General features: G+C 42.3%; 1 protein-coding gene across 1 annotated transcript in view; it reads left to right on the forward strand.

Annotated features, from left to right (window-relative positions):
• The window catches only part of ryr2 (ryanodine receptor 2), a 301683-nt gene that overhangs the window by 223760 nt on the left and 50008 nt on the right, over positions 1–27915 (forward strand). The window contains 10 exon segments of the mRNA XM_033025458.1: positions 717–851; positions 1875–1987; positions 4740–4836; positions 6321–6427; positions 9781–9832; positions 10076–10129; positions 15076–15175; positions 17823–17902; positions 19383–19459; positions 21003–21076. Coding sequence (XP_032881349.1) covers positions 717–851; positions 1875–1987; positions 4740–4836; positions 6321–6427; positions 9781–9832; positions 10076–10129; positions 15076–15175; positions 17823–17902; positions 19383–19459; positions 21003–21076 — 889 coding nt within the window.

Genomic DNA, 27915 nt, shown 5'->3' on the forward strand with positions numbered 1-27915 from the left:
ATTTTAGCATGGCTTGGAGAAGCAATGTTATGCAAAGTTCCAAAAGCATTCATTGCTTAAATAATCTGAAATGTTTCCAGTGGTGGGAGAGAGTAGAAGCAAAGGGCACAGCCTCAAATTAAAGGAAGTACCTTTAAAATGGGGACGAAGATGAATTTCTTTAGCCAGAGGGTGGTGAATCTGTGGAATTTATTGTCATAGACGACTGTGGAAGTCAAGACATTGGGTATTTTTAAAGCGGAGATTGATAGGTTCTTGATCAGTAAGCGTGTCAAAGGTTTACAGGGAGCTGGCAGGAGAGTGGGGTTGAGAAGGAAAATGAGATCAGCCATGATTGAATGGCGGAATAGAATCGAAGAGCTGAGTGGCCTAATTCCGCTCCGATGTGTTATTATGGTCTTAAGGGAATTTTTAATTGCAGCTGATCTACCGTTAAATAGACCCTCACTATCAATTTCCAAAATTCATAGTGTGTAAATGTGTACAGCTGTTTAAAATGTGATCTTTTTTTCATCCTGTTTTTCCAACCTGCTGTTTAAATTGTTCGGAAGTGATTATGTTTTAAAAGCTGTTGAGTGAATGTTTAGTGAGGACCCTAACTATGGAAACATTTCTTCATTTGGTGATTTAAAGTTGCAGCATGGGTTTTGAAAAAGAAGTGCGCTGTGCTTGGTGGATATTGTGGTGTGACAACTGACACATGTCTGTTCCAACAGCTGGAGGATCCTGCTATTCGATGGCAGATGGCACTTTACAAAGATCTACCCAACCGGAACGAAGATACGTCCGACCCAGAAAAAACTGTCCTGCGTGTGCTGGATATTGCCAACGTGGTCCTCCATTTGGAACAGGTCTGTTCATTACCTAGGATCAATAATGAAGAGAAGTGCACTGGAGCTTACAAAATGTGTAGGAAGGAACTACAGATGCTGGTTTAAAACAAAGACTGGCGCCAGAGCTCAGTCTGAAGAAGGGTCTGGACACGTAACGTCACCCATTCCTACTCTCCAGGGGTGCTATCTGTCCTGCTGATTTACACTAGCATTTTGTGTCGATCTCCAGAGCTCAGCTCAGTGGGTGTATTCGGAACGATATGGCAGAGTGCCGACCATTGTGTTGGGGGTAGACACAAACTGCTGGAATGACTCAGTGGGTCAGGCAGCATCTCTGGTGAAAAAGTCTGGGTAATGTTTCGGTAAGAGTCATACCCTCAGTTCCCTCCCCTGCACTTTAAGCCCCCATTATGTCTGGACCCAAGAAGGGTCCCAACACGAAACATCACCCATCCTCTTTCTCCAGGGATGCTGCCTGACCCGTTGAGTTACACCAGCACTCTGTGTTTATCTTTGGTATATACCAACATCTGCAGTTTCTTTCTACACATTTTATTGGGGACTTGGAGGTGGAAATGGAGGAGCTGACAGGAGGTGGGAATAGTACCTGCCACAACTTCCTCCTCCGGCAGCTCGTTCCACCACCTTTTGTGTAAAAAGAGCTATGCCTCAGGTTCCTATTAAATCTTTCCCCCCTCACCTTAAACCTGTGTCCTCTGGATCTCAAATACCCTACTCTGGTGCATTCACCCTATCTATTCTTTTCATGATTTTGTACACCTCTGTAAATTGGCCCTAGTGCGTAGGATGCGATAAATAGGATAACATGGAACTGGTGTAGAGGTGAACAATGGTTGCCTCAGACTTGGACGAAGGGCCGCTTTCTACGCTGTATCACTAAACTAAACTAAACTATCACATTGCAGCAGGAACAATGAGTGTCAGAGTGAGAGCATAAGCTGACTGAATCTCATTCATTTCCGGGCAGTCACACGGTTGGGGCGGTGAGATTAATGTTTGCCTTTGTACTTAATACTTCAGGTTGAACATCCACAGAGATCTAAAAAAGCTGTGTGGCACAAGTTGCTGTCCAAACAACGCAAGCGGGCAGTGGTGGCTTGCTTCAGGATGGCACCACTTTATAATTTACCTCGGTAAGAAATGATTTGTTTCCCTCTCACTACTATTATTGGGAGTATTGCATGCAGTTCTGGTCGCCCCATTACAGGAATGGTGGACAGTAGTGCATGGTGGCATAGTGGTGGGGCGGTATAGTGGCTGTCTCACAGTGCCAGGGACCCGGGATCGATCCTGACCACGGCAGCTGTCTGTATGGAGTTTGTACCTTCTCCCTGTGGACCACATCGGTTTCCTCCAGGAGCACTGGTTTTCACCCACACGTCAAAAACATACAAGTTTGTAGTTTAGCTTAGTTTAGAGATAGAGCACGGAAACAGGCCCTTTGGCCCACCGAGTCTGTGCCTGAAATGATGGAGAATATAGTGGCAGATTATTATATCGTTCAAGAAATCGCTCCCTCTAGTCACTTAGGAGAAAACACGGAGTTAGGAGAATGTTTAAGAAGGAACTGCAGATGCTGGAAAATTGAAGGTGGACAAAAATGCTAGAGAAACTCAGCGGGTGAGGCAGCATCTATGGAGCATTCTGAAGAAGGATCTCGACCCGAAACGTTGCCTATTTCCTTCGCTCCATAGATGCTGCCTCACCTGCTGAGTTTCTCCAGCATTTCTGTCTACCTGGGGTTTGGAGAATGTTGTTTTACGCATGTGAGCTCTCCACGAGACTTTCAAAGCTTCTCGAAAGATAAATCTTTAATAGTTTCTTTATTGTTGAAGAAAAACAGTAAGATATTCATCCAACCTTCTTCTTTGACTCGTACACTTTAAGCTTCGTCAAACTCCAGCATGTCGCTTTGAAACGTTAGAAAACTCCTCATGTTGGAATGCTCTGACCCATGGTCGAAAGATATTCCTTCTCACCATGCTCCTCCGAACTAAACTAAAAAGCTAACAGCTTCTGCACAAGAATCCCCGCAGCAAACACGCCTCCGACTACGTAATAAATCCCACCCACATAATTACAGGCAGACAAAATTTAAAGGCAAATGCCATAATTTATGACACACAAAATTAAGCCAAATGGCCACTACAGAGGTTGAGGGGAGACTTGACTGAAGCATATAAAATTATGAGAGGCGTAGATAAGGTAGACACTCAGAACCTATTATCCCAGGGTGGAAATGCTCAACACCAGAAGTGAAAAGGTGAGAGAGGGAAGTTTCATGAGGAAGTGCAGGTCAAGTTTTTTACATGGAGGGTGGTGGGAGCCTGTTACGCATTGCCAGGGGTGGTGGATGTGGAAGATACAATAGTGGCGTTCAACAAGCTTTTAGATAGGCACATGGAATTGGAGGGAATAGAGAGATATGAATCCTGTACAAACAGATGAGATCAGTTTAACTTGGCATCATGTTTGGCTAAACATTGTGGGCCAAAAAACCCCGTTCCTGTGCTGTACTGTTCTATGTTCTAAGCCAGTAAAATAATTTTTGCATTTCCTCTGCCAAGATCAGATTGCCCTTGTCACAGCAAGGGGAACTTTTCACAACATTATATATAGATAGATTTAGTTCCAAGCAGCAAAAGGGTGCAATTTATATATGACCTACACAAATTTACACTCCCATTTTAGCTTAACAAATTTAGTGAGGCCCTTCACACATGAATACTAAATACAGACAAGTCAGCATGATTGGTTATGCAATGATGTTGAGAAGTGTGGAGATGAGTGGCACAGTAGCTCAGCGGTAGTATTGCTGCCAGAGAACCAGGCTTGATCCTGACTACGGGTGCTGTCTGTATGGAATTTGTACAGTGTGACTGCATGGGTTTTCTCCCACACTCCAAAGACGTGCAGGTTTGGAGTTTAATTGGCTTCTGTAAATTGCAAATTGTCTTTAGTGTGTAGGATAGTGTTAGTGTACGGGGTGATCTCTAGTCGGCACGGACCCGGTAGGCCGAAGGACACGTTTCCGTGCTGCATCTCTAAAGTCTAAAGCAAAGTCTGGTGGAGTCGCCGAAGAGGTTACAAGTGCATGCAAACCAGTTCCAGGAACTGAGAATGATTGAAGACCCCGCCATTATAGAGAAATGGGAGAAACTGGGGAACCTGCAGGAAACTGCATGAGAGTTTTATTAAACACATACCAGGACCTCTGAGGCTTTTATAAATGAGGATGGAGATTGTGAATTCAGGCATGAGAAGTCAACTAATGCTGTCAAGGATACAGGGGATCTTCTGGGACAGAGTCATCATAGTCATACAGCATGGAAACAGGCCCTTTGGCCCAACTCGTCCATACTGACCAAGATTCCGTCTAAGCTAATCCCACCTGCCCGCATTTGACCCATATCACTCTAAACCTCTTTTATCCATGTACCTGTCCAAGTGTCTTTTAAATGTTATTTTACCTGCCTCAACCATCTCCTCTGGCAGCTTGCTCCATATACGCAGCACCCCCTGAGTGAAAACGTTGCCCATCAGGTTACTATTAAACGCATTGGAGCGCGTTGTGTAATCACAAAAATATGCTTGAGAGAATAAATTTAAATGTAAGATTCACAGTCATTTTATGTTGATGTAAATATTATTAAATAGGACCCTAATCAGATTGAGGCTGATGAAAAAATCTAGCTTGAGGTGAGAAATGATCAAAATCTACTGCAACAGATGGTATTAACTGACAGTGAAATGCGACATAATGGGTTTTCAGTAGCAGCATCCATTTCTTTAATCAGTTTAATATTGTGTGCAATGATCTTCAGTCCTTATCCATTAAGCAAAACAAGTAACCCTGTCACAATGCCGTTGGATGTTCCTCTACAGGCACCGAGCTGTCAATCTCTTCCTCCAAGGCTACGAGAAGTCATGGATTGAGACCGAGGAACATTATTTTGAAGATAAGCTAATAGAAGATATTGCCGTGAGTAACATTTTGCAGTTGGTTCCCGTGGAGCCAGATTTGCATGAAATATTATAAGGAGATAGATGCTGGAAGGTTATTCTACAAATGTTTTCCAGCAGCGCCTTAATTGTTTGCGGTAAGCCCTTCCGACAGACATTACTGTTTGATATGTGCATCCAGCATTTTTAGTCCAGGAGGAAACAATTTCACTCAAGTTTCTGAGATCAAAAATCAGCTATCTATATCATTACAGTATAAGATATAGAATATAAAATATTAAGTGATAAACCATGGAGTCATATAGTGCGGAAACAGGCCCTTCGGCCCAACTTGCCCTTCCTAACCAACATGCTCCAGCTGCCTGTGTTTGGCCCATATCCCTCTAAACCTTTGCTATCCATGTACCTGTCTAAATGTTTCTTAAATGTTGCAACAGGACCTGCCTCAACTACATCCTCCAGCAGCTTTTTTCATACACCCATCAAAATGGAATTATGGAAAAAATATTCTATTACTGTGCATATTGATCAGCAATGCCAAAGGAGAATATTTTTATTTAATAGATTTGGTTTGGAGCTTCTCAGTGCAAAGAACTTCAGGTCAATATTATGCAGGGAGCTTTTCAAGTTTACAAACTATGCACCACATATTTTGCTTCCAATCAGAAAAGAATCATTTGACCACTGAGATAGACACAAAAAGCTGGAGTAACTCTTCGGGTCAGGCAGCATCTCTGGAGAATAGGAATAGGTGATATTTCGGGTCGAGACCCTTCTTCAGACTTGCGGTTCAGGTCTGAAGAAGGATCCCGACCCACAATGTCACCTATCCATGTTGTCCAGAGATACTGCCCAACCCGCTGAGTTACTCCAGCACTTTGTGTCATTCTTTGAAGATTGTCCCCTGCCTCATATCACCTATAGTGTTGGATCCAATTAGCCAGCTCGCTTTGTATCTCATATGTCTTGAACTTTGAGACCAGCCTATCTTGTCACATGCCTTACTGGAGGTACTAGGTCCAGGAACATCGGAACTTCGACCATAAAAAGATATAAAGTGGTAAAGTGCTGGAGAAACTCAATGGCTCAGGCAGCTGATCTGGAGAACATGGATAGGTGACGTTTTGGGTCGGGACTCTTTCTCAGACTGATTGTGGGGGAATGGGAGAGGGGAAGAACACTAGAAGTGATGAGCTGCAGGACAAAGCATGGCAGGCAACAGGTGAACACAGGCAAGGGGGGGTGGGGGGGTGGGGTGGGGAGGGGGGGTTGATTGACAGATGATTGGACAAAGGCCCAGAGATGAAAATAACAAGAGGTGAGATTGAAGGGTTGCGAATTGTGAAGCCAGAGGAAAGAATGGGGAGAGGGAGGGGCGAAATAGGTGCGGGTGCTGGCGGGGTGGAGGGGAGAAACCCATTCTGAGTTATTGTGGTGAAAGGTAGTGATGCTATTTCCATAGAATTGCAGTTTACTTTCTAGTTGATTTGTTGATTTCCCCAGAAACCAGGGGGAAAGAAGCCAGTTGAAGAAGAGGAGGGAACCAAGCACCTCGACCCACTTCACCAACTCATTCTACTTTTCAGTCGAACAGCTCTCACAGAAAAATGGTACGTTGACAACAGTGTCTCAATTAGCTAGAAATATACGACGAGTCAGACAGCTGCCGTGGAGAGAGGCAGAACATTCATTCATTTTAAAGAGGTTTTAGTTTAGTTCAGAGATGCAGTGTGGAAGCAGGTCCTTTGGCCCATCTGGTCTGTGCTGATCACCCATACATTCTATACTATGCATTTGGGACAATTTACCAAAATCTATTAATCGACAAACCTGCACTTCTTTGGAGTGTGGGAGGAACGTACAAACTCTGTACAGACAGCACCCATAGTCAATAGACAATAGACAATAGGTGCAGGAGTAGGCCATTTGGCCCTTCGAGCCATCACCGCCATTCAATGTGATCATGGCTGATGATCCACAATCAGTACCCCGTTCCTGCCTTCTCCCCATAACATCTGATTTCACTATCTTTAAGAGCCCTATCAAGCTCTCTCTTGAAAGCATCCAGAGAACCGCCCTCCACCGTCCTCTTTGGCAGGGAATTCCACACTCAGAACTCTGTGTGAAAAGGTATTTCCTCATCTCTGTTCTAAATGGCTTGCCCCTTATTTTTAAACTGTGGCCCCTGGTTCTGGACTCCCCCAACATCGAGAACATGTTTCCAGCCTCTAGCGAGTCCAAACCCTTAATAATCTTATATGTTTCAATAAGATTCCCTCTCATCCTTCTAAATACCAGAGTATACAAGCCAGGATCGAACCAGGATCTGTGGCACTTTAAGGCAGCAACTCTACCGCTGCACCACCATGCCGACCTGTACACATCTCCATTAAACTTTCACCCTCTCGCCTTATACCTATGCCCTCTAGAATTGGATATGTCAACTCTGGGGAACAAGGTACTGATTCACAGGCTTGGATATTCCACGCTGCCATCACTCATGTGTGTGATATTATGTGGAATAACCTTTGGCCTTGCTCTCAAGTTTACAGGATCTTTGCAAGCAGCCGATCTCTGCCATGTCTCCTAAGTACTGCCCACCATTGTATCAGAGAGGTCACCCAGGTACCAGGTAATGGAGACACAAGAGATTGCAGATGCTACAACCTTGAGTAGAAAAACAAATGCTGGATGAACTCAGCAGGTCAGACAGAATTTGTAGCGGGAAATAGACAGTTAACATTTTGGGTCCAGAGGACGGCACGTTTGCTCAGCAGTAGAATATCTGCCTTGTGCTGCAGAGACCCCTGTTCGATCCTGGCTATGGATGCTGTCTGTGTCGAATTTGTACATTCTCCCCATGACTGTGCGAGTTTTCTCCGGGTGCTTCGGTTTCCTCCCACATTCCAAAGTTGAGCAGGTTTGTAGGTTAATTGGCTTCTGTAAAAATTATCCCTAGTGTGTAGGATAGAGGTAGTGTACGCTGGTTGGCATGGACTTGGTGGGTTGAGGGGCTGTATCTCTAAAGTTTAAAGTAAAGTCTGCTGGAGTTAGAGAAGAGATTCTGTAAAAATTGTCCCTAGTGGGTAGGATAGTGTATGGGTGGGTTGAAGGGCCTGTTTCCACGCTATATCTCTAAACTAAACTAAAATATAATACAAATTTGATGGCATCATTCTAAACTGTGTGCAGGAACAGAGGGATCTGTGGGTTCCTGCTTCCATCTTTGAAGACGTCATGTTGAGAGAGTAAGATCTTGGGCTTCATAAACATGTGTATTGAGTATAAAAGCCAGCAAGTTATATTGAATCTTTATAAAGGTCTGGTTAGACCACAACTAGCCATTGTGTCTTGTTCTGGTCACCACACTATAAGGAGGATGTGAAGTTCCCTGAAAGGTTGCTAGGGGGTTGCACTAGAGTGGTTTCAGGGATCATAGTGTTCAGCTACCAAAGAACCTTGTTGGAAATCCTTCCTCATTTTCTTACAGATGGCGATCATAGCCACGAGAAGAATTAACTGAATATTGATATGAAATTATATTCAAAATAGAGTCAGGCGACTCTCTGTGTGGTGGTCCCAGAAGTAGATCTGCAACCATTCATTACAATCGCTCCACTCAGTTAAACCTCTACTTCAATAGATCCTGTATTTGTACACTGTGGACAGCTTGATTGTTATGGGCCTGTCCCACTTAGGCGAATTGTTAGGCGACTGCAGGACATTCTGCTGTCGCCACATGTTTGCGGGTGGTTGCCGGGAAGTCACCTTCATGGTCGTGTGGAGTTCCCGCATTCTGGGAACTAATGTTGAAATATTAGCGGCGACCAGAATGAAGCCGCCATGGAGAGTAGCGAGAATTCTCATGCCTTAGGTGGGTCGCCAGGAGGTCCTAGTGGGTTGCCAGGAGGTCGAAGGTTCTCATAGGTTCTCGTAGGTTGTAGCCGGTGCTGACCGGTAAATTTCAATGGCTCATTGGGGAAAAAAACGTAAGCGGTAGTTTTCAGAACCAAGGATAACCTACCGGTAATGTTAAATGTCCGCCGAACTTCACAGCCGTGTATCTCTGGCTTCTTAAAAGTTGTCTCCACTCCTTCTCCCCCCTCTACCCCCCTCTTTTAAAGGACTTACTGTACACTGTACTTTAGCCGTCTTAATTACAGCGCCAACCTTCCTGTTCATCGTGGTGTGTGTCTGCATCACCTTGGCTTTGCACCGTGTGAATTTCACTCAGACAGCGCTCCCCCCACTTGCCCTGTCCCCCACCTGCATAATGGGCTGGTGAAGGAAACAATGTGTGTGTGTGTTCCACTGACATTCATCGTTCCAGTTGCCGGTTTTTCAGGCGACTGCCAGCAACTTGACAGTCACCGGCAGTCGCCTGAAAAATCGCCTATGTGGGACAGGCCAAGAACCATGTAGAATATTTCCACTGACTGAATAGCACACACCAAAAAGCTTTTCAATGTACCTCTGTACACGTGACAATAAACTAAACTAAACTAAAAAAAATGAGAATAAGCAGACAAATGAAACAAGCGAGAAGAATCAAGATGGACACAAAATGCAGGAGTAACTTACCAGGTCAGGCAGCAACTAAAGAAATAGGAAAGGAAAAGGAAAAGAAATAGTATCTCAAGAGATGCTGCCTGACGCGCTGTGTTACTCCAGCATTTTGTGCTTATCTTCAGTGTAAACCAGCATTTGCTGTTACTTCTGCACAAGCAGAATCAAGGGCAGTCCTAAATGTGAAACTCAGGTTTATTTTTTTAAATAATTCATTAAATAATTAAAACTAAACATACATCATGGAAACATATCCTTTGGGCCAACTTACCCATGCCGACCAAGATGCCCCATCTACACTAGTCCTACCTGCCTGCATTTGGCCCATATCCCTCTAAACCTTTCCTATCCAGTACCTGTCCAAATGGCTTTTACATGTTTTTGTTTTAATCTACAGTAACCTGGAAGAAGACTTTCTCTACATGGCTTATGCTGATATCATGGCAAAGGTAATATTTGAATAAACATTTGCCACGTTTGCACGTTGCAATTACTCGTGGTATCTATGACAAAATTGTTCAGTGTCGAGGCTGGAAGTCCTGAAGTGAATTAATCAGCTCAGCAATGCAGTTTGAAATGACGGTGAAAGAGCTGAGAAGTTTAGAATTGGGTTAAGAATTATAGTCATTGCTCACGCAAGTTTTAAAGTGAATCACTTTTCAGTGAGACATTTTCCTGTTCTGTTGCCGCAGAGTTGTCACGTAGAAGAAGATGAAGATGGTGAAGAAGAAGTCAAAACCTTTGAAGTAAGATTTTCCTCCATTAATCTCTCCTACTATACATATTAGATTATGGTTCATAGCTTTTATGTCCTTACAAATTTTCTTTTGTAGATGTCTTTTCTTAATACTACACACGGTGAGCTTTGCTCTTTAAATTGGCTGCTTATTTTAAGTTGGATGCGATATTTAATTCCAACAAAGTGGTCATACACAACCATAGAGTGGAAACAGGCCATTCGGCCCAACTTACCCACACCGACCAACATGTCCAATCTACACTGGTCCTACCTGCCTGCGTTTGTCCCATATCACTCTAAACCTGTCCTATCCATGTCCATAATTTATAGAGGCTGAATTAGGCCATTTGGCCCATCAAGTTTACTCTGCCATTCAATCATGACTGACCTCTCTTTCTCTCTCAACCCCATTCTCCTGCATTATCTCCTTAACTCCTGACACAGCTGTACTAATCAATCTAATGTACCTGTCTAAATATTTCTTAAATGTTGTGATGGTACCTGCCTCAACTACCTCCTCTGGCAGCACATTCCATATACTTGCCAAACTTTGTGTGAAAATGTTACCCCTCAGGTTCCTAATAAAGTTTTCCTCCCTCACCTTAAATCTATGCCCTCTGTGCGTTTACCCAATCAATCCATTACAAATTATGTGGACACCTCAATGTTTCGTTGCTTGATGTTTCTGTGCAGAACAAATGACCCCAAGGAGAAATACTTTCTCAATAAAGATGATTCTATCAGTTGTTCTTCAAGTTAGATTACATCATTGCAGAGACTGGGATTATGCACAGTGTTACATTCTTCCGAAATTAATCTAATCATCATTGGGGGTGGTATGGTGTTGCAGTAGCAGAGTTGCTGCCTTACAGTGCCAGAGACCCGAGTTTGATCCTGACTATAGGTGTGGTCTGTACTCAGTTTATATATCCTCCCTGTGACCGCATGGTTGTTCTCCAGGTGTTTTGGTTTCCTCCCACATCCCAAAGACATGCAGGTTTGTAGGTTAATTGGCTTCTGAAAATTGCTCCTGGTGTGTAGGTGGGATAACATAGAACAGGTGATCAATGGTCGGCGTGGACTCATTGGACTGAAGGGCCTGGTTTACATGCTGTACTCAACTAAACTATACTAAGATATTAAATGGACACTATGTGCCAACCTATCCCTCACCTCATTGAAAGCTTTTGAGGGCAATTTACCTGCAAGCTAATTTTGTTGGAGTTTTCACACTGGAGAATTTGTGTGTCAGGCATGGAGGGAGCAAAGCTAACTTGAGAAAGAAGGGGCGGCATGTTGCCATAGTTGCTGTCTTACAGCGGTGTGTAGGATAGTGTTAGTGTGTGGGTGATCACTGGTCGGCGTGGACTCGGTAGGCCGAAAGGCCTGTTTTATCTCTAAACCAAACTAAATTAAAATGTAAAATCCATTCACAAAGGTTACAAAACGGATACTGAAGCTTTAATAAAAACAAAAACGTTTTTCCTGGCAGGATTTTGTTTTCTTTCGCTGTGTAGCTACAAAGGAAGGAGTTGGAAATGAAGGCAAAACCTTGCAGCTCTTTTTTTATTTTATCATCAAAAACTGTATTCAATCATGGAAAGAAACCAATAAAACAAAACAGAACCCATCACCATAATACAAGACAAACAAATATACTAAATAAACTACTATACAACTACGTTACAATCCTTGTCAAGGATGCTTTCAACCCCCTGCGGTGCTCAGCCGTCCCAGAAATTCCTCAGGGTGCCCGTGGACAGTGCATAGTCCCTCTCTAACACCACCCGGACCCGGACGTAACCCCGGAAAAGGGACAGGCAGCCGGCTCGGGCAGAGCCCTCTTCCGCCTGGCACCATGATTCACGGATGGCCATCTTGGCCAGGCCCAGGAGCAACTCAACCAGGACATCCTCGGCCCTACCCTCTAACCTTTCAGCTCTTGGCAGGGCTAAATGACACAAGGTTGTTTTCTTACTTTACGCTCCCTTTTCAGACTTTTCTCCATTTTCTTCCAGACTTGAGAGTTCATGCGCTCTGTGGAAATGACAAAAATTGATCAATTTTGTTTTTACAGCATGATATAATCAAAGATTTACGAAACAAATTTGGCAGCTTCTGGGAAACAACTCTGGTAAAACAAAAAAAACAAAAAAACAACCAAAAAAACCAACACTAATTGTTCTGTGTTAGTGCCATCTACTGTTTTACAATTAACCTTCATTTAATTTCCAATTCATTACCTTGCTCATTTGTGTAATTGCTCTTCTATTTATTTGTATCTCTAGTCCTGTTAAAAGAGCCTCCCCTTTTCTTTAACCTTTGCCATTTGAACCTGTGGTTCTTCCAACATGTTCCTGAATGGATCCGGGAGAACATAAAGGCAGCAAAGCCAACATCACGACAGGCTCCTGCTGTTGCTGCTGTTTCACTGCTCCTCATAAGCCACACATGTCTCCCAGATTCCTTTTGTCCGGACATGATGCGGATTTGATTGTGTCATGCCCTGTGTCCTCAGCTTTGAGCTACACCATTGAACACTCAACACTATTTGCAGAGCTCTAAACTGTCTTCTGTAGGTCCTCTTGTCCCAACCAAGCTGCGGTATCTCATTTTTTCAGTTGACTTGCAAAATGTATGTGGGCAGGAGTCCAGGCTTGCTTATGGCGTGCTGATTCCCATGGGTTTTGTCAGGCCTGTTACATTGAGCAGAATAGAAACAAGGAACTGCAGATGCTGGTTAACACACAAAAGGTCACAAAATGCCGGAGTAATTCAGCTGGTCAGGCAGCAGCTTGAGAGAACATGGATCGGCTGATAATTGAAGCTGGACAAATGATTTGGGAACAAAATGGTTCAGAGTCTGGAGCGACAGAACAATTCTGGGATAACTGGAGGCCAAAGGTTTAAGGCTAGGGGGTAAAGATTTAATAGGAACCTGAAGGGAATTTTTTTTACACAGAGTGGTGCCAGAGGAGGGAGTTGAGGCAGGTACAATCACAACGTTTAAGAAACATTTAGACAGGCACATGGATCCGACAGGTTTGGAGGGATACGGGTCAAACACCAGAAATAGATTAAATTAAATTAAATTTCTTTATTTATATAGCACATTTTTAGTCAACTTGCATTGACCCCAAAGTGCTTCACATAATTACATCCACACACACAGGCAAAGGTGGGTGAAGTGTCTTGCCCAAGGACACACACAGGCAAAGGTGGGTGAAGTGTCTTGCCCAAGGACACAACGACAGTATGCACTCCAAGCGGGATTCGAACCAGCTACCTTCCGGTTGCCAGCCGAACACTTAGCCCATTGTGCCATCTGTCGTCCAGATGGGACATGTTGGTCTGTGTGGGCAAGTTTAAGCCGAAGGGCCTGTTTCAATGGTACGTGACTCTATGCTCTCAAGGAGTGTGGCACAGTGGTGCAGCGGTAGAGTTGCTGCCTTACAGTGCCAGTGACCTGAGTTCGATATTGACTATGGGTGCTGTGTTTAAGCAAAGTATGTACATTCTCCCTGTGACTGTGTGGGTTTCCTCCATGTGCTCCGGTTTCTTAGTAAGATGTGCAGATTTATAGGTTAATTGGCTTCTGTAAATTGTAAATTGTCTCTGGTGTGTAGGTAGTGATAGTATTGGGTGATCGCTGGTCGGCGCGGACTTGGTGGGCAGATGCACCTGTTCTACGCTATATCTCCTTCGTAAAATGCACAGACAATTTTGATTATTTTCTTTCGTGACTGTTCAAATCACCAAAAATAAGCTTTTATTTTCCATGCCATACGAAATAGCAGCCAAAGTTCATGCTTGCACAAGGTTTGTATTGGATCAAACAATAATGCTGGAGCAACTCAGGTGGGTCAGGCAGCATCTGTGGAGGGAATGGACAGATGGGTCAGGACCCTTCTTCAGACATCGCTGTGCAGATGCAGTCTGACCTGAGTTCCTCCACCAGTATGTGCTTTGCTCAAGAATCCAGCATCTGCCGTTTCTATTTTGCTCAAGATTGTAGCATCTGCAGTTTCTTGTATCCCTTTGTTCTGGATTATTGTTTTGACTGTGCAATCTACTCAAAAAATGATACTTCAGCTTATTAAGATGATCGAATAAGTCATTAACATCATTTAAACATGGTTGGGCCCATGTCTTGATATCTTTGTCAGCATCCTGTAAAGACGGACTATAGATGGTAACAGAACAGTTGAAATTTCAATGCTAGATCTCCATTGTGTCCAAAGATAGACACAAAATGCTGGAGTAACTCAGCGGATCAGGCAGAATCTCTGGAGAAAAAGGATGGGTGACGTTTCGGGTCGGGACCCATTTCAGACTCAGATTCTTTAAGAAGGAACAAAGGACCTTAAGGCCTTCCTGGTGGAGGATAGAGGTGTAGAATGACTGAACGTCCAAGGTAAAGATAAGTGAATGAGGGCCTGGAAACCAAAAGTTATTAAACAATTGCAGGGCGTGCAAGATGTTCTGGATTTAGGTGGGAAAGGATTGGAGAGGGAAGGTGGGGGATGGGGGGGAAATAGCATAAAATCAAGGTACCTGGAGAAAATGCGTAGAAAGGAACTGCAGATACTAATTTACACAGAAGACAGACACGAAGTGCCGGGGTAACAGCGGGTCAAGCAGCATCTCTAGAGAAAAAGGATGGGTGACCTTTCGGGTTGGAACCATTCTTTCTACTTGAGTCTGAAGAAGTGTTCCGACCCGAAACATCACCTATTCTTTTTCTCCAGAGATGCTGCCTGACCGACTGAGTTACTCCAGGACTTTGTGTCTTTCTTTGGTATAAACCAGCATCTGCAGTTCATTATTTCTCCAATATGTCCAGTCTGAGAAGTTAGCATGGAGCCCTTGGTTTAAAAACAGAAGAACGTCCTTGTCGGAGAATTGAGTGTTGTTTCCTTTGCTCCTGTTCAATCACCTGGCTTCTCCGTTTAGGAAAAAGAAATGGAGAAGCAGAAGCTGCTGTACCAACAGGCAAGACTTCATGACCGAGGGGCTGCTGAGATGGTTCTACAGATGATAAGTGCCAGCAAAGGTAAGGCAGCTAAGATTTATACCGGGGCAGCGGTAGAGTTGGTGCCTTACAACATCAGAGTCCTGGGTTCAATCCTGACTATGGGTGCTGTCTGTACAGTTTGTATGTTCTCCCTGTGACTGTGTGGGTTTGCTCCGTGTAGGTTTCCTCCCACGTCCCAAAGACATGCAGGTTTGTATGTTGATTGGCTTCTGTAAATGGGCCCTAGCATGAATTGAACTAATGGTTTATGTTTTGTCATGTTTGAATGGCAGAATAGACTTGATGGGCTGAATGGCCTAATTCTGCTTTGGTGACTTATGGACATGAAGTTAGTAGAGCTTCTGCCTCACAGCGCCAGAGACCTAGGTTCTATCCGGGTGCTGTCAGTGTGGAGTTTGCCACTATCATTTGGTCTTAAAGAAAAATACTTTTTTTCCCCTCCAAATTCACAACTAAGCATTCCATTTATCTTACAGCATCCACGATGCATGTTTTTGCTGGGTGATCACTGGTCGGTGTGGGCTCGGAGGGCCAAATAGTCTGTTTCCATGCTGTAGCTCTAAGTTAAACTAAACATTACATCAAGAACTATTGCTCAGATCAAATGATGCCTCTTTAAAAGGGCCACTGCAGAGTTGTTCTGCCACTGGACAAATTCCAGAGGCCTGGAATGATGAACTCGGAGAAGTGACTTTGATGCCCACAATGGCAGCTGGGGGGTTCAAACATAGTTTAATGAAATTAAGGAAACCCAGTAACAAAACAATGTAGTAAAAATGGGCAGCACGGTGATGCAGCAGAAGACTTGTTGCCTTACTGTTATACTGTTATAATTTTGCCCGAACAGTCTGTGACCCATAGCGCTGTGGCCGGTAGCGCTTTGTTTAAACTCCCACGCACAAAGCCGACAACGCTCTGTTTAAACCTTCGCGTGCCAAACCGGCAACGCTGTGTGTATTACCTTTACCCCAAGTCTTTAGCGCTGGATATTGCTTCATGCGCCAGTCTGCAACTGATAGCACTTTGTTTCCAAAGTGGGGTGGGGGCCCCGCTTGGTGCAGTTTAAATTTGGGAGCAGTGCTATTGGCAAGGACTTACCGGCAGTTATTTCAACACCTGATTTTTTACCTGTATAAAGGCAGGTGTCAGTAAGCCAGAAGGTAGTTCAAGTTTATGTACGAGAACGGTTCACCGACGGGCTGAGTCGCAATCAGCGCCACGTACAGAGGCAGAGAGAGAGAGACGTGTGCTGCTGTAAAATTAGACCTCGCGCATACCAAGACAAGTATTATTTTGTCCTCTCCTGCCAATAAAATTGATTTGCAACTAAACAGACCAGTGAGTTTTTTCCTGTTCTACTAGTCAGATCCTTGAACCTGTTCCCTTGCAACACTTATAGCGCCAGAGACACGGGTTAGATCCTGAATATGGGTGCTGTACGGTCTTCCCATGACCGCGTGGGTTTTCTCCAGGTGCTCCGGTTTCCTCCCATGCTCCAAAGGCATATAGGTTTGTAGGTTAATTGGCTTCAGTAAAAATTGTCCTCATCTTTAAGGGCAGAGGGGGAATGTGATGTGCAGGGCACAGTTTGAACACAAAGAGCAGTGAGTGCCTGGAACACTCTGCCAGGGGTGATGGTGGAGGCAGATATGATAGTGCAGTTTAGGCTTTTAGATAGACTTTAGACTGCAGAGATATAGTGCGGAAACCGGCCCAACAGCGCATCGAGTCCACGCTGATTAGCGATCATCCAGTACACTAGCACTACCCTAGGGACAATGTGCAATTTTACCAAAGCCAATTAACCTACAAAGTTGTACATCTTTGGAGTATGGGAGGAAACCGGAGCAGCCGGAGAAAACCCGCGCAGTCACAGGGACAGTGTGCAAACTCCATACAGACAGCACCCGTGGTCAGGATCGAACCCGGGCAAACAGAACTTCGGTTCATTGGAGAAGGCGATGCACTTAAAATAAAAGCATGCTTCATGGATGCTGTGGGAGAAATGGGTAATTTGGTTGTAACTTTGAGAAAAAGTATTTCTCTGTAAGACTGAATAATTAGAGCGGCACTGTGAACCAGCGGTAGAGATGTTGCCTTACCGCGCCAGACACCCCGGTTCGATCCTGACCTCTGGGTGCTGTCTGTGTGGAGATTGCATGTTCTCCCTGTTAATGCGTGGTTTTCCTCTGGGTGCTCTGTTTTCACAAAGACGTGCCTATAGCCATCAGTCTTTTAAACACTACAACCGTCAAATAAGCTGTGAAGTACATAGACTTGGAGGCATTGGTTTAATATATATATATATATATTAATAAAAATAAACACACACTGAACTTTTTTATCGTTTATTATATTGTTTGCAGAGTACAATGTTTACATATTTTGTTCTGCTGCTGCAAGTAAGAATTTCATTGTTCGATCTGGGACATATGACAATAAAATACTCTTGACTCTTGGTTTGTAGGTTATAATAGTCCTCTGTAAATTTGCCCCTCAGGGAGTAGATAAGAAGTGTGATAACATAGAACTAGGCTGAATGGGTGATCGATGGTTGGTGTGGACGGTGGGCTGAAGGCCTGTTTTTATGCTGTGTCTCTAAGCTATTTCATTCGCTTTGAAGTTCTGAACAAATATGTTTCAGCATTGCTTTCAATCCCTTTAGGTGAAATGGGGCCGATGGTTGCGTCTACTCTGAAACTTGGCATTGCTATTCTAAATGGTGGGAATTCCACCGTTCAACAGGTAAATCAGACTAAATGCAGGACTGTGGTATTGGTGGCAACTCTGTACCAAATGTTCATTTGGCCAGTGATTACGTGGAGTTTGTTTGGTTAGCCTCACACTTGACTGGCAAGATAGTCTTCTGCCACAGTTCAGACAATTCAGATACATCACTTTCACAACCTCTATACTCAATACTCTGACTGTCGAATGCCCATTTGCCCAAAGCCTCTTGACACATTGGCCTTCATCAGTCAGAGTATTGAATATAGAAGTTGTGAAATACTCAACACTCTGGCTGATCAAGGCCAATGTGCCAAAAGCCTTCTATTACACATTGGCCTTTATCAGTCTGAGTATTGAGTATAAAGTTGCAAAATACTCAACACTCTGACTGATGAAGACCAATGTGCCAAAAGCTTTCTTGACACATTGACCATCATCAGTCTGAGTATTAAATATAGAAGTTGTGAAATACTCAATATTCCGATGAAGCTTTCTTGACCAGCCCATCTACCCATCTGTAGGATCACCAGTGATGATGAGATTTGTTTCAGAACTAGTTTTGCACCCTTTTCTCCCCTTCCCCCTCCCCTACCACCCATGTTCCTTTCTCTGGCTTCACCATTCGCTCCCCTTCTATCTTGATCTCACACCTTCTGTCTTTTCACCTCATATTTTTTGTTTTTTCATCTCTGGCCTATGTCTGACCAACTGCCTATCACAAACCACCCTCACCTATCACTGGCCAGGTTTTGTCGTGCCCCCGCCTCTCTTCCAGCTTTCTCCCCACCGCAACAATCAGGCTGAAGTAGGGTCCTGACCTGAAGCGTCACCTATCGAATAAAAGAGAGAGTTGGGTTTAGCTCTTAGGGCTAACAGAATCAAGGGATATGGGGAGAAAGCAGGAACGGGGTACTGATTTTGGATGATCAGCCATGGCGGTGCTAGCTCGAAGGGCCGAATGGTCTACTCCTGCACCTATTTTCTATGTTTCTATGTTTATCCTTGTTCTCCAGAGAGATTGCCTGACCCGCTGAATTACTCCAGCATTTGTGTCTTTTTTTTGTAAACTAGCATCTGCAGTTCCTTGTTTCTACTTTTTATAAAAGGAGCTTGCCTTGAGTAGTAAAAAGTGAGGGTCATTCTATGATTTCTAATAACATTATTTTAAAAAATATGATGTTTAATACTGTGCTAAATGAGACACAGTCTTAAATAGATTTAGTACACACTTATGTTCTGATGAGCATGATGATCATAATAAAACAGATTTAGTATATTCTTATATTCAAATGGTTCAAACTTCAATTGTTCTTTCAAATGAATGTCATTCCAGCCGTGCCTACAAAGTAAGTGTAAAAGCTGTTGTAAAATTATTGAGATGCAGAATGATTTTTCTCAATAATGTTAGTTGACCGATGTGTTATGTTATTTTTCTGTTTAAACAATGACACGGTCATCAATCTTTCATGTGAGGTCTGTTTTTCATGTTCTGCAGAAAATGCTCGATTGTCTCAAGGAAAAGAAAGATGTTGGTTTCTTTCAGAGCTTGGCAGGTCTCATGCAATCTTGCAGGTAAGAATGTCTAAGGCGCTTCTTCCCCTTGAGTTCATTGCAATGGGACGGCTGTTCTAATGCCAGGCGTAACTTGATGCAGGGTTAGTGGGCAGATTTCACAGCTCTCGAGCTGGGAAACCAAGGGAAATCTGCACTGCCCTGTTGGGACGCCATGAGAAGTCCATGATCGTGGCGCATTGATAGAGTTGCTGCCTTACAGCGCCAGAGACCCATGTTCAATACTGACCACGGGTGCTGTCTGTACGGAGTTTGCACGTTCTCCCTGTGACCGTGTGGGTTTTTTCTGGGTGCTCTGGTTTCCTCCCCAATCCAAAGATGTGCAGGTTCGTAGGTTAATTGGCTTCAGCAGCAGACAGTAGACAGGACTGTTCGGTGAACTGTTGTAACTGTGCCGGTGCCAAAACGTGGCGGCACTTATGTAATGCCAAGGTGAGGTCTGCTATATGATTTTACGAGGTTGTATGCAAAACATATTGTATGACAATAAAGATTCATTGAATTTAATTATTGGATAGGTGACGTTTCGGGTTGGGACCCTTCATCAGACTGATGAAAAGTCCTGACCCAAAATGGGTCATCACTGCAAAGAATTGTCCTGACCCGAAACATCACCTATCCATGTCCTCCAGGGACCCTGCTTGACCTGTTGGGTTATTCTAGAACTTTGTGTCTTTCCGTGGTAAACCAGCATCCACTATTCCTAGTTTCTATTTTTTTTAAAGGAACGTTTGTTAGGTAATAAATATTGAGGGTCATTCTATAATTTCTACTATTTGGAATCTGGAGGTTTCTATGGAATCATGACCCAGTTCATGTGAATTTGAGTGTTCATTGGGAATAACATTTATTGTATGAAATGATAAAATATATGCTACCATCTAACAGTGCCACTTCGAACTGGTCATGCCTGTGTCCCTGATGTCTTATCTTCATCTGTGGTGAATCTGTGGAATTCATTGCCACAGACGACACAGTGACACAATGGTAGAGTTGCTGCCTTACATCGCCAGAGATCTCAGTTCATTCCTGACTATGGTGCTGTCTGTAAGGAGTTTGTATATTCTCCCTGTGATGGTGTGGGTTTTCTTCGGGTGCTCTAATTTCCACCCACACTCCAAAGACATACAGGTTTGTAGGTTAATTGGCTTCAGTAATATTGTAAATTGTCCCTAGTGCGTAGGGCAGTGCTAGTGTATGGGGTGATCGCTGGTCCATGTGGGCCGAAGAGCCTGTATCTGCTCTGTATATCTAAAAAGTCTAAAGACGGCTGTGGAGGCCAAGCCATTGCCTATTTCTAAGGTGGAAATTGGCAGATCTTTGATTAGTAAGGGTTAAATGGAGAAGGCAGGAGAATGGGGTTGAGACGGAAAGGTAGATCAGCCATGATTGAATGGTGGAGTAGACTCAGTGGGCCGAGTGGTCTAATTCTGCTCCTATGACTTATGAACTTATTATCTGCAATATCCTACATTATAATCTTGTTTCTGGGAAACCTAAACAACTTAAATATCAAACTAATGTTTATTTATTTTAAATACAGTGTTCTTGATCTGAATGCATTTGAACGGCAGAACAAAGCTGAAGGACTTGGCATGGTAACAGAGGAGGGATCAGGTATATGCTGAAGCACCTTATGGTATTCTAGTCATATTTTATAAGCTTTGCCATAATATATGTGATGGAATAGAATATTGATGTGAAAATGCCTAATGCATTTGTATATGTCTGCCTTTATTATCTTGGATCAGGTGTAATCCTGCATTTTAATCTATCAGGTCCGATAGAAATGAAATAAAATTCACACAAATATGTCTTCACATAATAATATCTGATGGGACTATTTTAAAACCACTGTGTTGTAATTAACAACAGCTAAAATGCACAATTTGCAGGTACACTAATTCATATAACCTGGTTTATGAACGTTTTACTTATCCATGAGTAGCTAATGGTAGTTATGGTACCTAACTACCATCATAAGTAATGTATGGTAGTTATATTACTTATAATATAAGTAATAATATATTGTGGTCAAATGTTACCTATGGTTCAGTGATAGAGAGAGTGCAGCTACTGTTGTGTTGGACAGTTAGAACACTGCACTATCACTGAATAATCATCTGCACTATCTGCCTGCCTATTTGTTCAAAACAACGAAGAATAAGTTTCTATACCACCGAAAAAAGCATAATCTTATATATACTTCAGCAAAGTAGGACATTTTCACCTACCCAGGATGAAAATGTCAAAGAAGAGAGGGTAGACACAAAGTGCCGGAGTAACTCAGTGGGTCAGGCAGCATCACTGGAGAAAAGGAATAGGTGACGTTTCGGGTCAAGACTCAGAGTCATGGGAGAGGGAAACTAGAGGTATGAATAGGCACAAAGAACAAATGAGCAGAGGGCATGTCAGAGGGGAAAAATTAAAAGGAGATGTGCAGGACAAGTTTTCATACACAGAGTGGTGGGTGCCAGGAACGTGCTACCATGAGTGGCGATGGAGGAGGTTATGTTTGTGGCAATTAAAAGACTTTTTAGATAGGCACATGGATATGCAGGGAATAGAGGGATATGGATCACAAGCAAGCAACGGAGATGAGTTTAACTTGGCATCATGTTCAGCACAAACATTGTAGGCTGAAAGGTCTATTCCCTGTGCTGTACTGTTCTATATTCTATGCTTGTATGAACATTCCTCTATACATGATATATTATTATAGATGACAACTGAGAGCTGTTATCAACAGACGGTCTTTCTGATGTTACATAAAGTTAGACACAAAATGTTGGAGTAACTCAGCGGGTCAGGCAGCATCTTGGGAGAAAATGGATAGGTGATGCTTTGGGTTGGGACCCATCTGCAGACCGATTGTAGTGGGGGAGGAGGGGAATTGGAAGTGAGAAATAAACCAGGACAAATCTGGGCGAGCAACAGATTATTTCAGGCTAGGAGGTTCTCTGATAGTCTGATTATTGGCAAAAGACAGCGTGTGCTCATGAGAGATACATTGTTTCAAGATAATTTATTACAAGATAATGTTACATATTCGTCATGAAATAGCTACAGATATCAAAAGATTATGCATTTTACTTTTCAGCAACAATATATCGTGTTTAATCCAATCTTTGATGTATCCAGCAAAATCTCTTTTTCACAAAGATTTGAAGTTTAGTTATTAGAAAAATTGTACATACTATTTGATACTGAAACCTTTTTTGCTTGGGCACAAGCCAATCATACTACTGCATTTTACATTTTCTAAAGTTGTGGTAATTTTTATTTCATCCTTCTTTCTCTCGGTTTTGAATCACTCCTCATTATAATTTTTCACTTGTTGTTCAACAATCATAGCCATTGCATTGTGATACCACTTGTATTCTTGTTGTGTTGTGTGACTTCCTAAAAAAACATATTTAATGCTCCTCGACAAATCCATCACCATTTACCAGACTACAAGTGGAAGTTAGACTTGCAGCAGGCAGCAGGATTGGATATTAAATAATAAATAAGCAAGCCTTTGAAGTGCGCAGATTTTTCATGTATTTTTCCAATACCAGTGTGTATAAAATGTGTGTACCTATGCAAAGGGATATGTACGTGTGTGCATGCTTGTATATGTCTAACAAATAAAATAAAATCGTGTTTAATTTTTCTTTACATAACAAAATGTAAAATAAACACAGGGTTTGTCAATTATTAAGAATGCCTATGGTTTATCCAGCATAAAATTCTTTGTTATTTGGTTTAAAATAATCCAAGGAGAACTGTATATTAAAAAAACACCAAAGGACACAAAGTGCTGGAGTAACTCATCAGATCAGGCAGCATCTCTGGAGAACATGGATAGGTGATGTTTCAAGTCAGGACCCTGCAGAAGGGTCTTGACCAGAAATGTCACCTATCCTTGTTCTTCAGAGATGCTGCCAGACCTGTTGAATTGCTCCAGCACTTTGTTTCCTTTTGTGTATTGACCAACATCTACAGTTCTTTGTTTCTACATTGAGATCTGTAAATATTCTATGATTATTAATATATGGTTTTCCTTCTGTGTGATTTTTTACAATTCTGTTTCCCCCCCTCTTTCAACCTATCCGATTCTTAAAAAAAAAAACAATTTTAAATGAAGTTGAGTATAATTTCTAATACCTAATCTCATCTTTTTTTTTCTTTTGATTTCAATTGTTCTGTCTTCCCCCTCAGTCATCACTCATGAACGTGGTAATTATAATTGCCATTTCCTTTGTAACCTTGTGTCAGAACTGTACAGGTCCTGAACTCTGCCAATTCGCACTTTGAGACACTGTGCATAGTCGCTAATGAGAAAGAGAAAAAAAATATATATCTTTCTTTTTGTTTTGTTCTTGCTTTAGAGAAGTTTAAGCCTTTTGGTCAACTTCATGTCTGTTTTGCCTCTCTCTCAGGATTTGCACAGTAACTGGCACACTAGATGTAAGAACTGTGAGCCGTTCAGTGGCATAGTTATTGCAGTGGTTGGATGCGCCAAGCTGTGGTGTACAGTCACCGTAGCGTTTGTTGTGTATTCAATGTGGCTTTATGGCTGCACCCATCAATGTGCAAGTAACACATAAAAAAGGAACTTTAGTCTTAAAAGTTTGTACCTGATTTAACTTTTCAGTTGCTTTAAGACTGGTGTGCAATGGTGCTGATTATTTGTTGTATTGCAGATGACATTCTTTGTGTGAGTTTACTGCGTGTTTTACTAGCTGTCTTTTTTTGCAACTCAGCTGGGTTCCTTTGCATACATTGCAATGTAAATTTCAGACTTGTCAGTGGGGACGTCTGGTTATTTAGGCTCAGCCCATTAAACATGAAACTCTCAAAGTCAGAAACGCATACTGGTTGCAGAAACAGAAAAACGCTTCACAATAAAACAACATTCTGGTCTTCAGTGTCGTAAGATTGATTGATTCTCAATTAAATTCTCTGCAATCAATACTTATAGGAGAAGTTACATTAGTGAGACGTTGTTTCTGGCAAACATTACATAAGGCAAAATTTGCTTCAGGCAAACTAATTCAGGCAAAAGTTACTTCAGACAAAAGTTACTTCAGGCAAAATGTTTGCTTCAGGCAAACTTTGCTTCAGATAAAAGATACATCATGCAATAGTTACTTAAGGCAAAAGTTACTTCAGGCAAAAGTTACTTAAGTTGCTTTCCACAAGCAGTCCTGATAGCTAATGGCAGAATACCTTTTTCCAAAATTGAAAGGAAATCTGAATTCCAAATAGGTCCTGAAATCCTCAGCAATTTCTTCAATGACTTCAGGGAGAAGAACTGTATATGACATTAGTTAAACCATAGTGTATAATCCTGGCTCCCATGTGACAGGACAGATATGATTGCACTGGAGATAGTGCAGAGAAGATTTATGATGAATTTTTGAAGGCACAGATGAACAAATTCTTGATTAGTAAGGGTGTCGGGTTATGGGGAGAAGGAGAATGTGGTTGAAAGAAAGATTGATCAACCATGATTGAATGGCAGAGTAGACTTGATGGGCAAATGGCCTAATTCTGCTCCTATAATTTATGACCGTTGCCAGTACTGAAAAATTGGAGCTACGAGGAAAGATTGGATAAACTAGGTTGGCTTTTAACAGATCGTGTCCGGGAGAATCGTAATTGAGTTGCATAAAATTGTGAGGGGCGGTGGCTAAATGGCGTAAATAGGAAGGACCAGTTTCCCTTAGCAGGGGAACAAAAAGTCAGGCACTATAAAGTAATTGGTGGCAGGATTGAGGGGAAAGTGCTTTTAAACAGAGGGTGCCGGAGGTCTACAGTCTGAAAGGGGAAGAGGCAGAAATTCTCATCACATTTAAACAGCACATGTCAGGAGCTGGGATCTGTACAGCCACGGATCATATGCCAGAAATGAGATTAGGCTTTATTTTTGACCAGGTCAGACATGATGGCTTTCTGTGTTAAAAATGTTCAATGGTATTGTACAATTCTATTAAGAATTGCCAGAGGCGGTAGGTGAAGCAGGCACAATCACAAAGTTAAAAACATATTTGGACAGGTACATGGATAGGATAGGTTTAGAGGGATGTGGGCCAAATGCTGGCAGGTGGGACTAGCGTAGATGGGGCATGATGGTCGGCGTAGGCAAGTTGGGCTGAAGGGCCTATTTCCATGTTGTACGACTCTATGACTGTCAAACTCTGTTTACCATCTAGAAATAGATATCTTTGGAATGTTTTATCATTGTGATTTTGTTCACCTTGGAGTTATATTGACAGCTGCAAACCTCTTCAATATCACACGTGTAGGATGTTAAACTAGGGCATGTTCCCCCTCAACCACTGAAGCAGATGACATATTTTGTTACATCTCGTGATTACCCTTCACTAGCCAGACAAAAGTTTTAGTTGCTGAGTCTCGGCCACTCTCATCCTAAAGAGGGAGGTGAGAAACACTCAGAGAAAATTACAACTTCAGTTTAATTCTTTAACGACTGCACTGTCTTTTGCTGTGTCAGATAGAACCTCCAGCTCACAGAATGTCTGTGACCCCTTGTGTTTCTGGATCCAGTATGCTCTTTCAGCCAGGTCATTTAAGCCTAGATAGTAATTCAATTCACATCAAAATAATCTTTGTTTTTTGTTTCCCTGTGTTGTCATTCACTCACTGTACTCCATCTGTGGTGCACATCTAAAAAGTCCCATGTGAAGTCATAAAGCCATTAAGCATTAGCTTTTTACCATTAGCCATGACGTTGTCAGTGATCTTCATATTTTAGAAATGTTGGCATGGTTCATAGCCACGACTTGACATATTTGGTTCGAATGACTTGTTTAAAATTGAGTTTGGATAAACTGCGATTTATATTAACTGTGCAATTATCTTAACTCTGCTTCAGAGCTTGGTGAAAGTGTGGAGTATGAATATTAATTTCTCTAATTTCAGGTAGCCCCTGCATTCCTTCTCTCCGTCCCTCCCCCACCCTAGTTGTCCTGCTAGTTCCACATATCCCTTCATTATCACCTCTTCCACAGCCAACAATGGACCAGTGTGGGCTCTACCTTTCGTTGGTCATTGGTGCCGGCTCTAGTTTGTACTGAACCTTTTCACACCTCCTGTTTCCCTCTCTCCTGACTCTCAGCCTTGACCCGAAATGTCACATTTTCCTATCTCCAGAGATGCTGCCAGACCCTCTGAGTTACTCCAACATTCCCTATCTATCTTCAGAATGTGTGATAGTTCAGTTTGAATAATTCCACTCCTCAAAAGAGCACTCTCTGGATATTACAATTTAGTGAAGAAAGAATTTTTAGTTAAGTTAGTCTTTTACTGTATAACATAGATATTCATGTTTTCCACTGCCTTTGTTAATGATTGCCTCTGTTGTCTCTTTTAATTTTAATTTCAACCATCTCATATTTCAATGTTATAAAAAAAATTAAGACATAAAGAATTACAAGTATATCCGGGTTTTGATAAACCTGTCTCCTTTCACAAAGCTTTCTAATCCATGTTAAACAACTGAAAAGGACACAGTGCTGGAGTAATCCAATGGGTTTGGCAGTATCCCTGGAGAACGAGTATAGGTGACATTTTGCGTTGGGACCCTTCTCCAGCCCGAAAATTTAATTGACTTCACAACATGCCAAACCTACATGCAAAGGAAAACAGCATAAAGATTAACATTGAAGGGTTGGAGTTCATTATTGTAACTTTTGTTCCACATAACTATACAAGCCTTTTTTGCTATTATTGGAAAAAAACGCAAAGGGCGTGAGTTGCGCAAAATAACTCAGGGTGTGGAAGATTCCCAACCTAAAACGTCATGTTCTCCAGAAATGCTGCCTGATCTCCAGAGATTTACTGCAGCATTATGTGTCTTTTTTTATAAACCAGCATCTGCAGTTCATTTGCTTCCACTTATTAGGGTCATACAGCCTGAAAACAAGCCATTTGGCCTAACTTGCCCATGCCGAACAACATGCTCCATCTACATTAGTCTCACCTATCTGCTTTTGGCCCATATCCCTCTAATTAATCCGATGCATGAACCTATCTAAATGTTTTTTATGTTGCAATGGTACCTACTACAGCAGCTTGCTCCATACACCCATCACCCTTTGTTACCCCTCAGGTTCTCATCTAATTATTATAGGATTCAGTCTGATCAATTCAAAGCTACTGCATTTACCATTGCATTAAACTTTTCCAAATCCCTGCATCAGTAAATCAAGTAACTTTATTACCCTTGAAGCTTCATTGTCCTGCAATATCAACATTGAATTTTTTCTAATGTTTAAAATTAAATTGGCGTGTTCTAAGGATATTTTTAGTGTCCCCACTCGTGCATTTACCACTCTAATTCTTATTAATGGCGTACACTCTCAAATTTTACCACATAATTTGAGAAAGATCATTCATTGCTGGCTAGAGCCATGCCAACTACTAAAATAGTTCTGTGTGTTTTATTT

Source organism: Amblyraja radiata, chromosome 8 (genome assembly GCF_010909765.2).
Source record: "Amblyraja radiata isolate CabotCenter1 chromosome 8, sAmbRad1.1.pri, whole genome shotgun sequence".
Lineage (NCBI taxonomy): Eukaryota > Metazoa > Chordata > Chondrichthyes > Rajiformes > Rajidae > Amblyraja > Amblyraja radiata.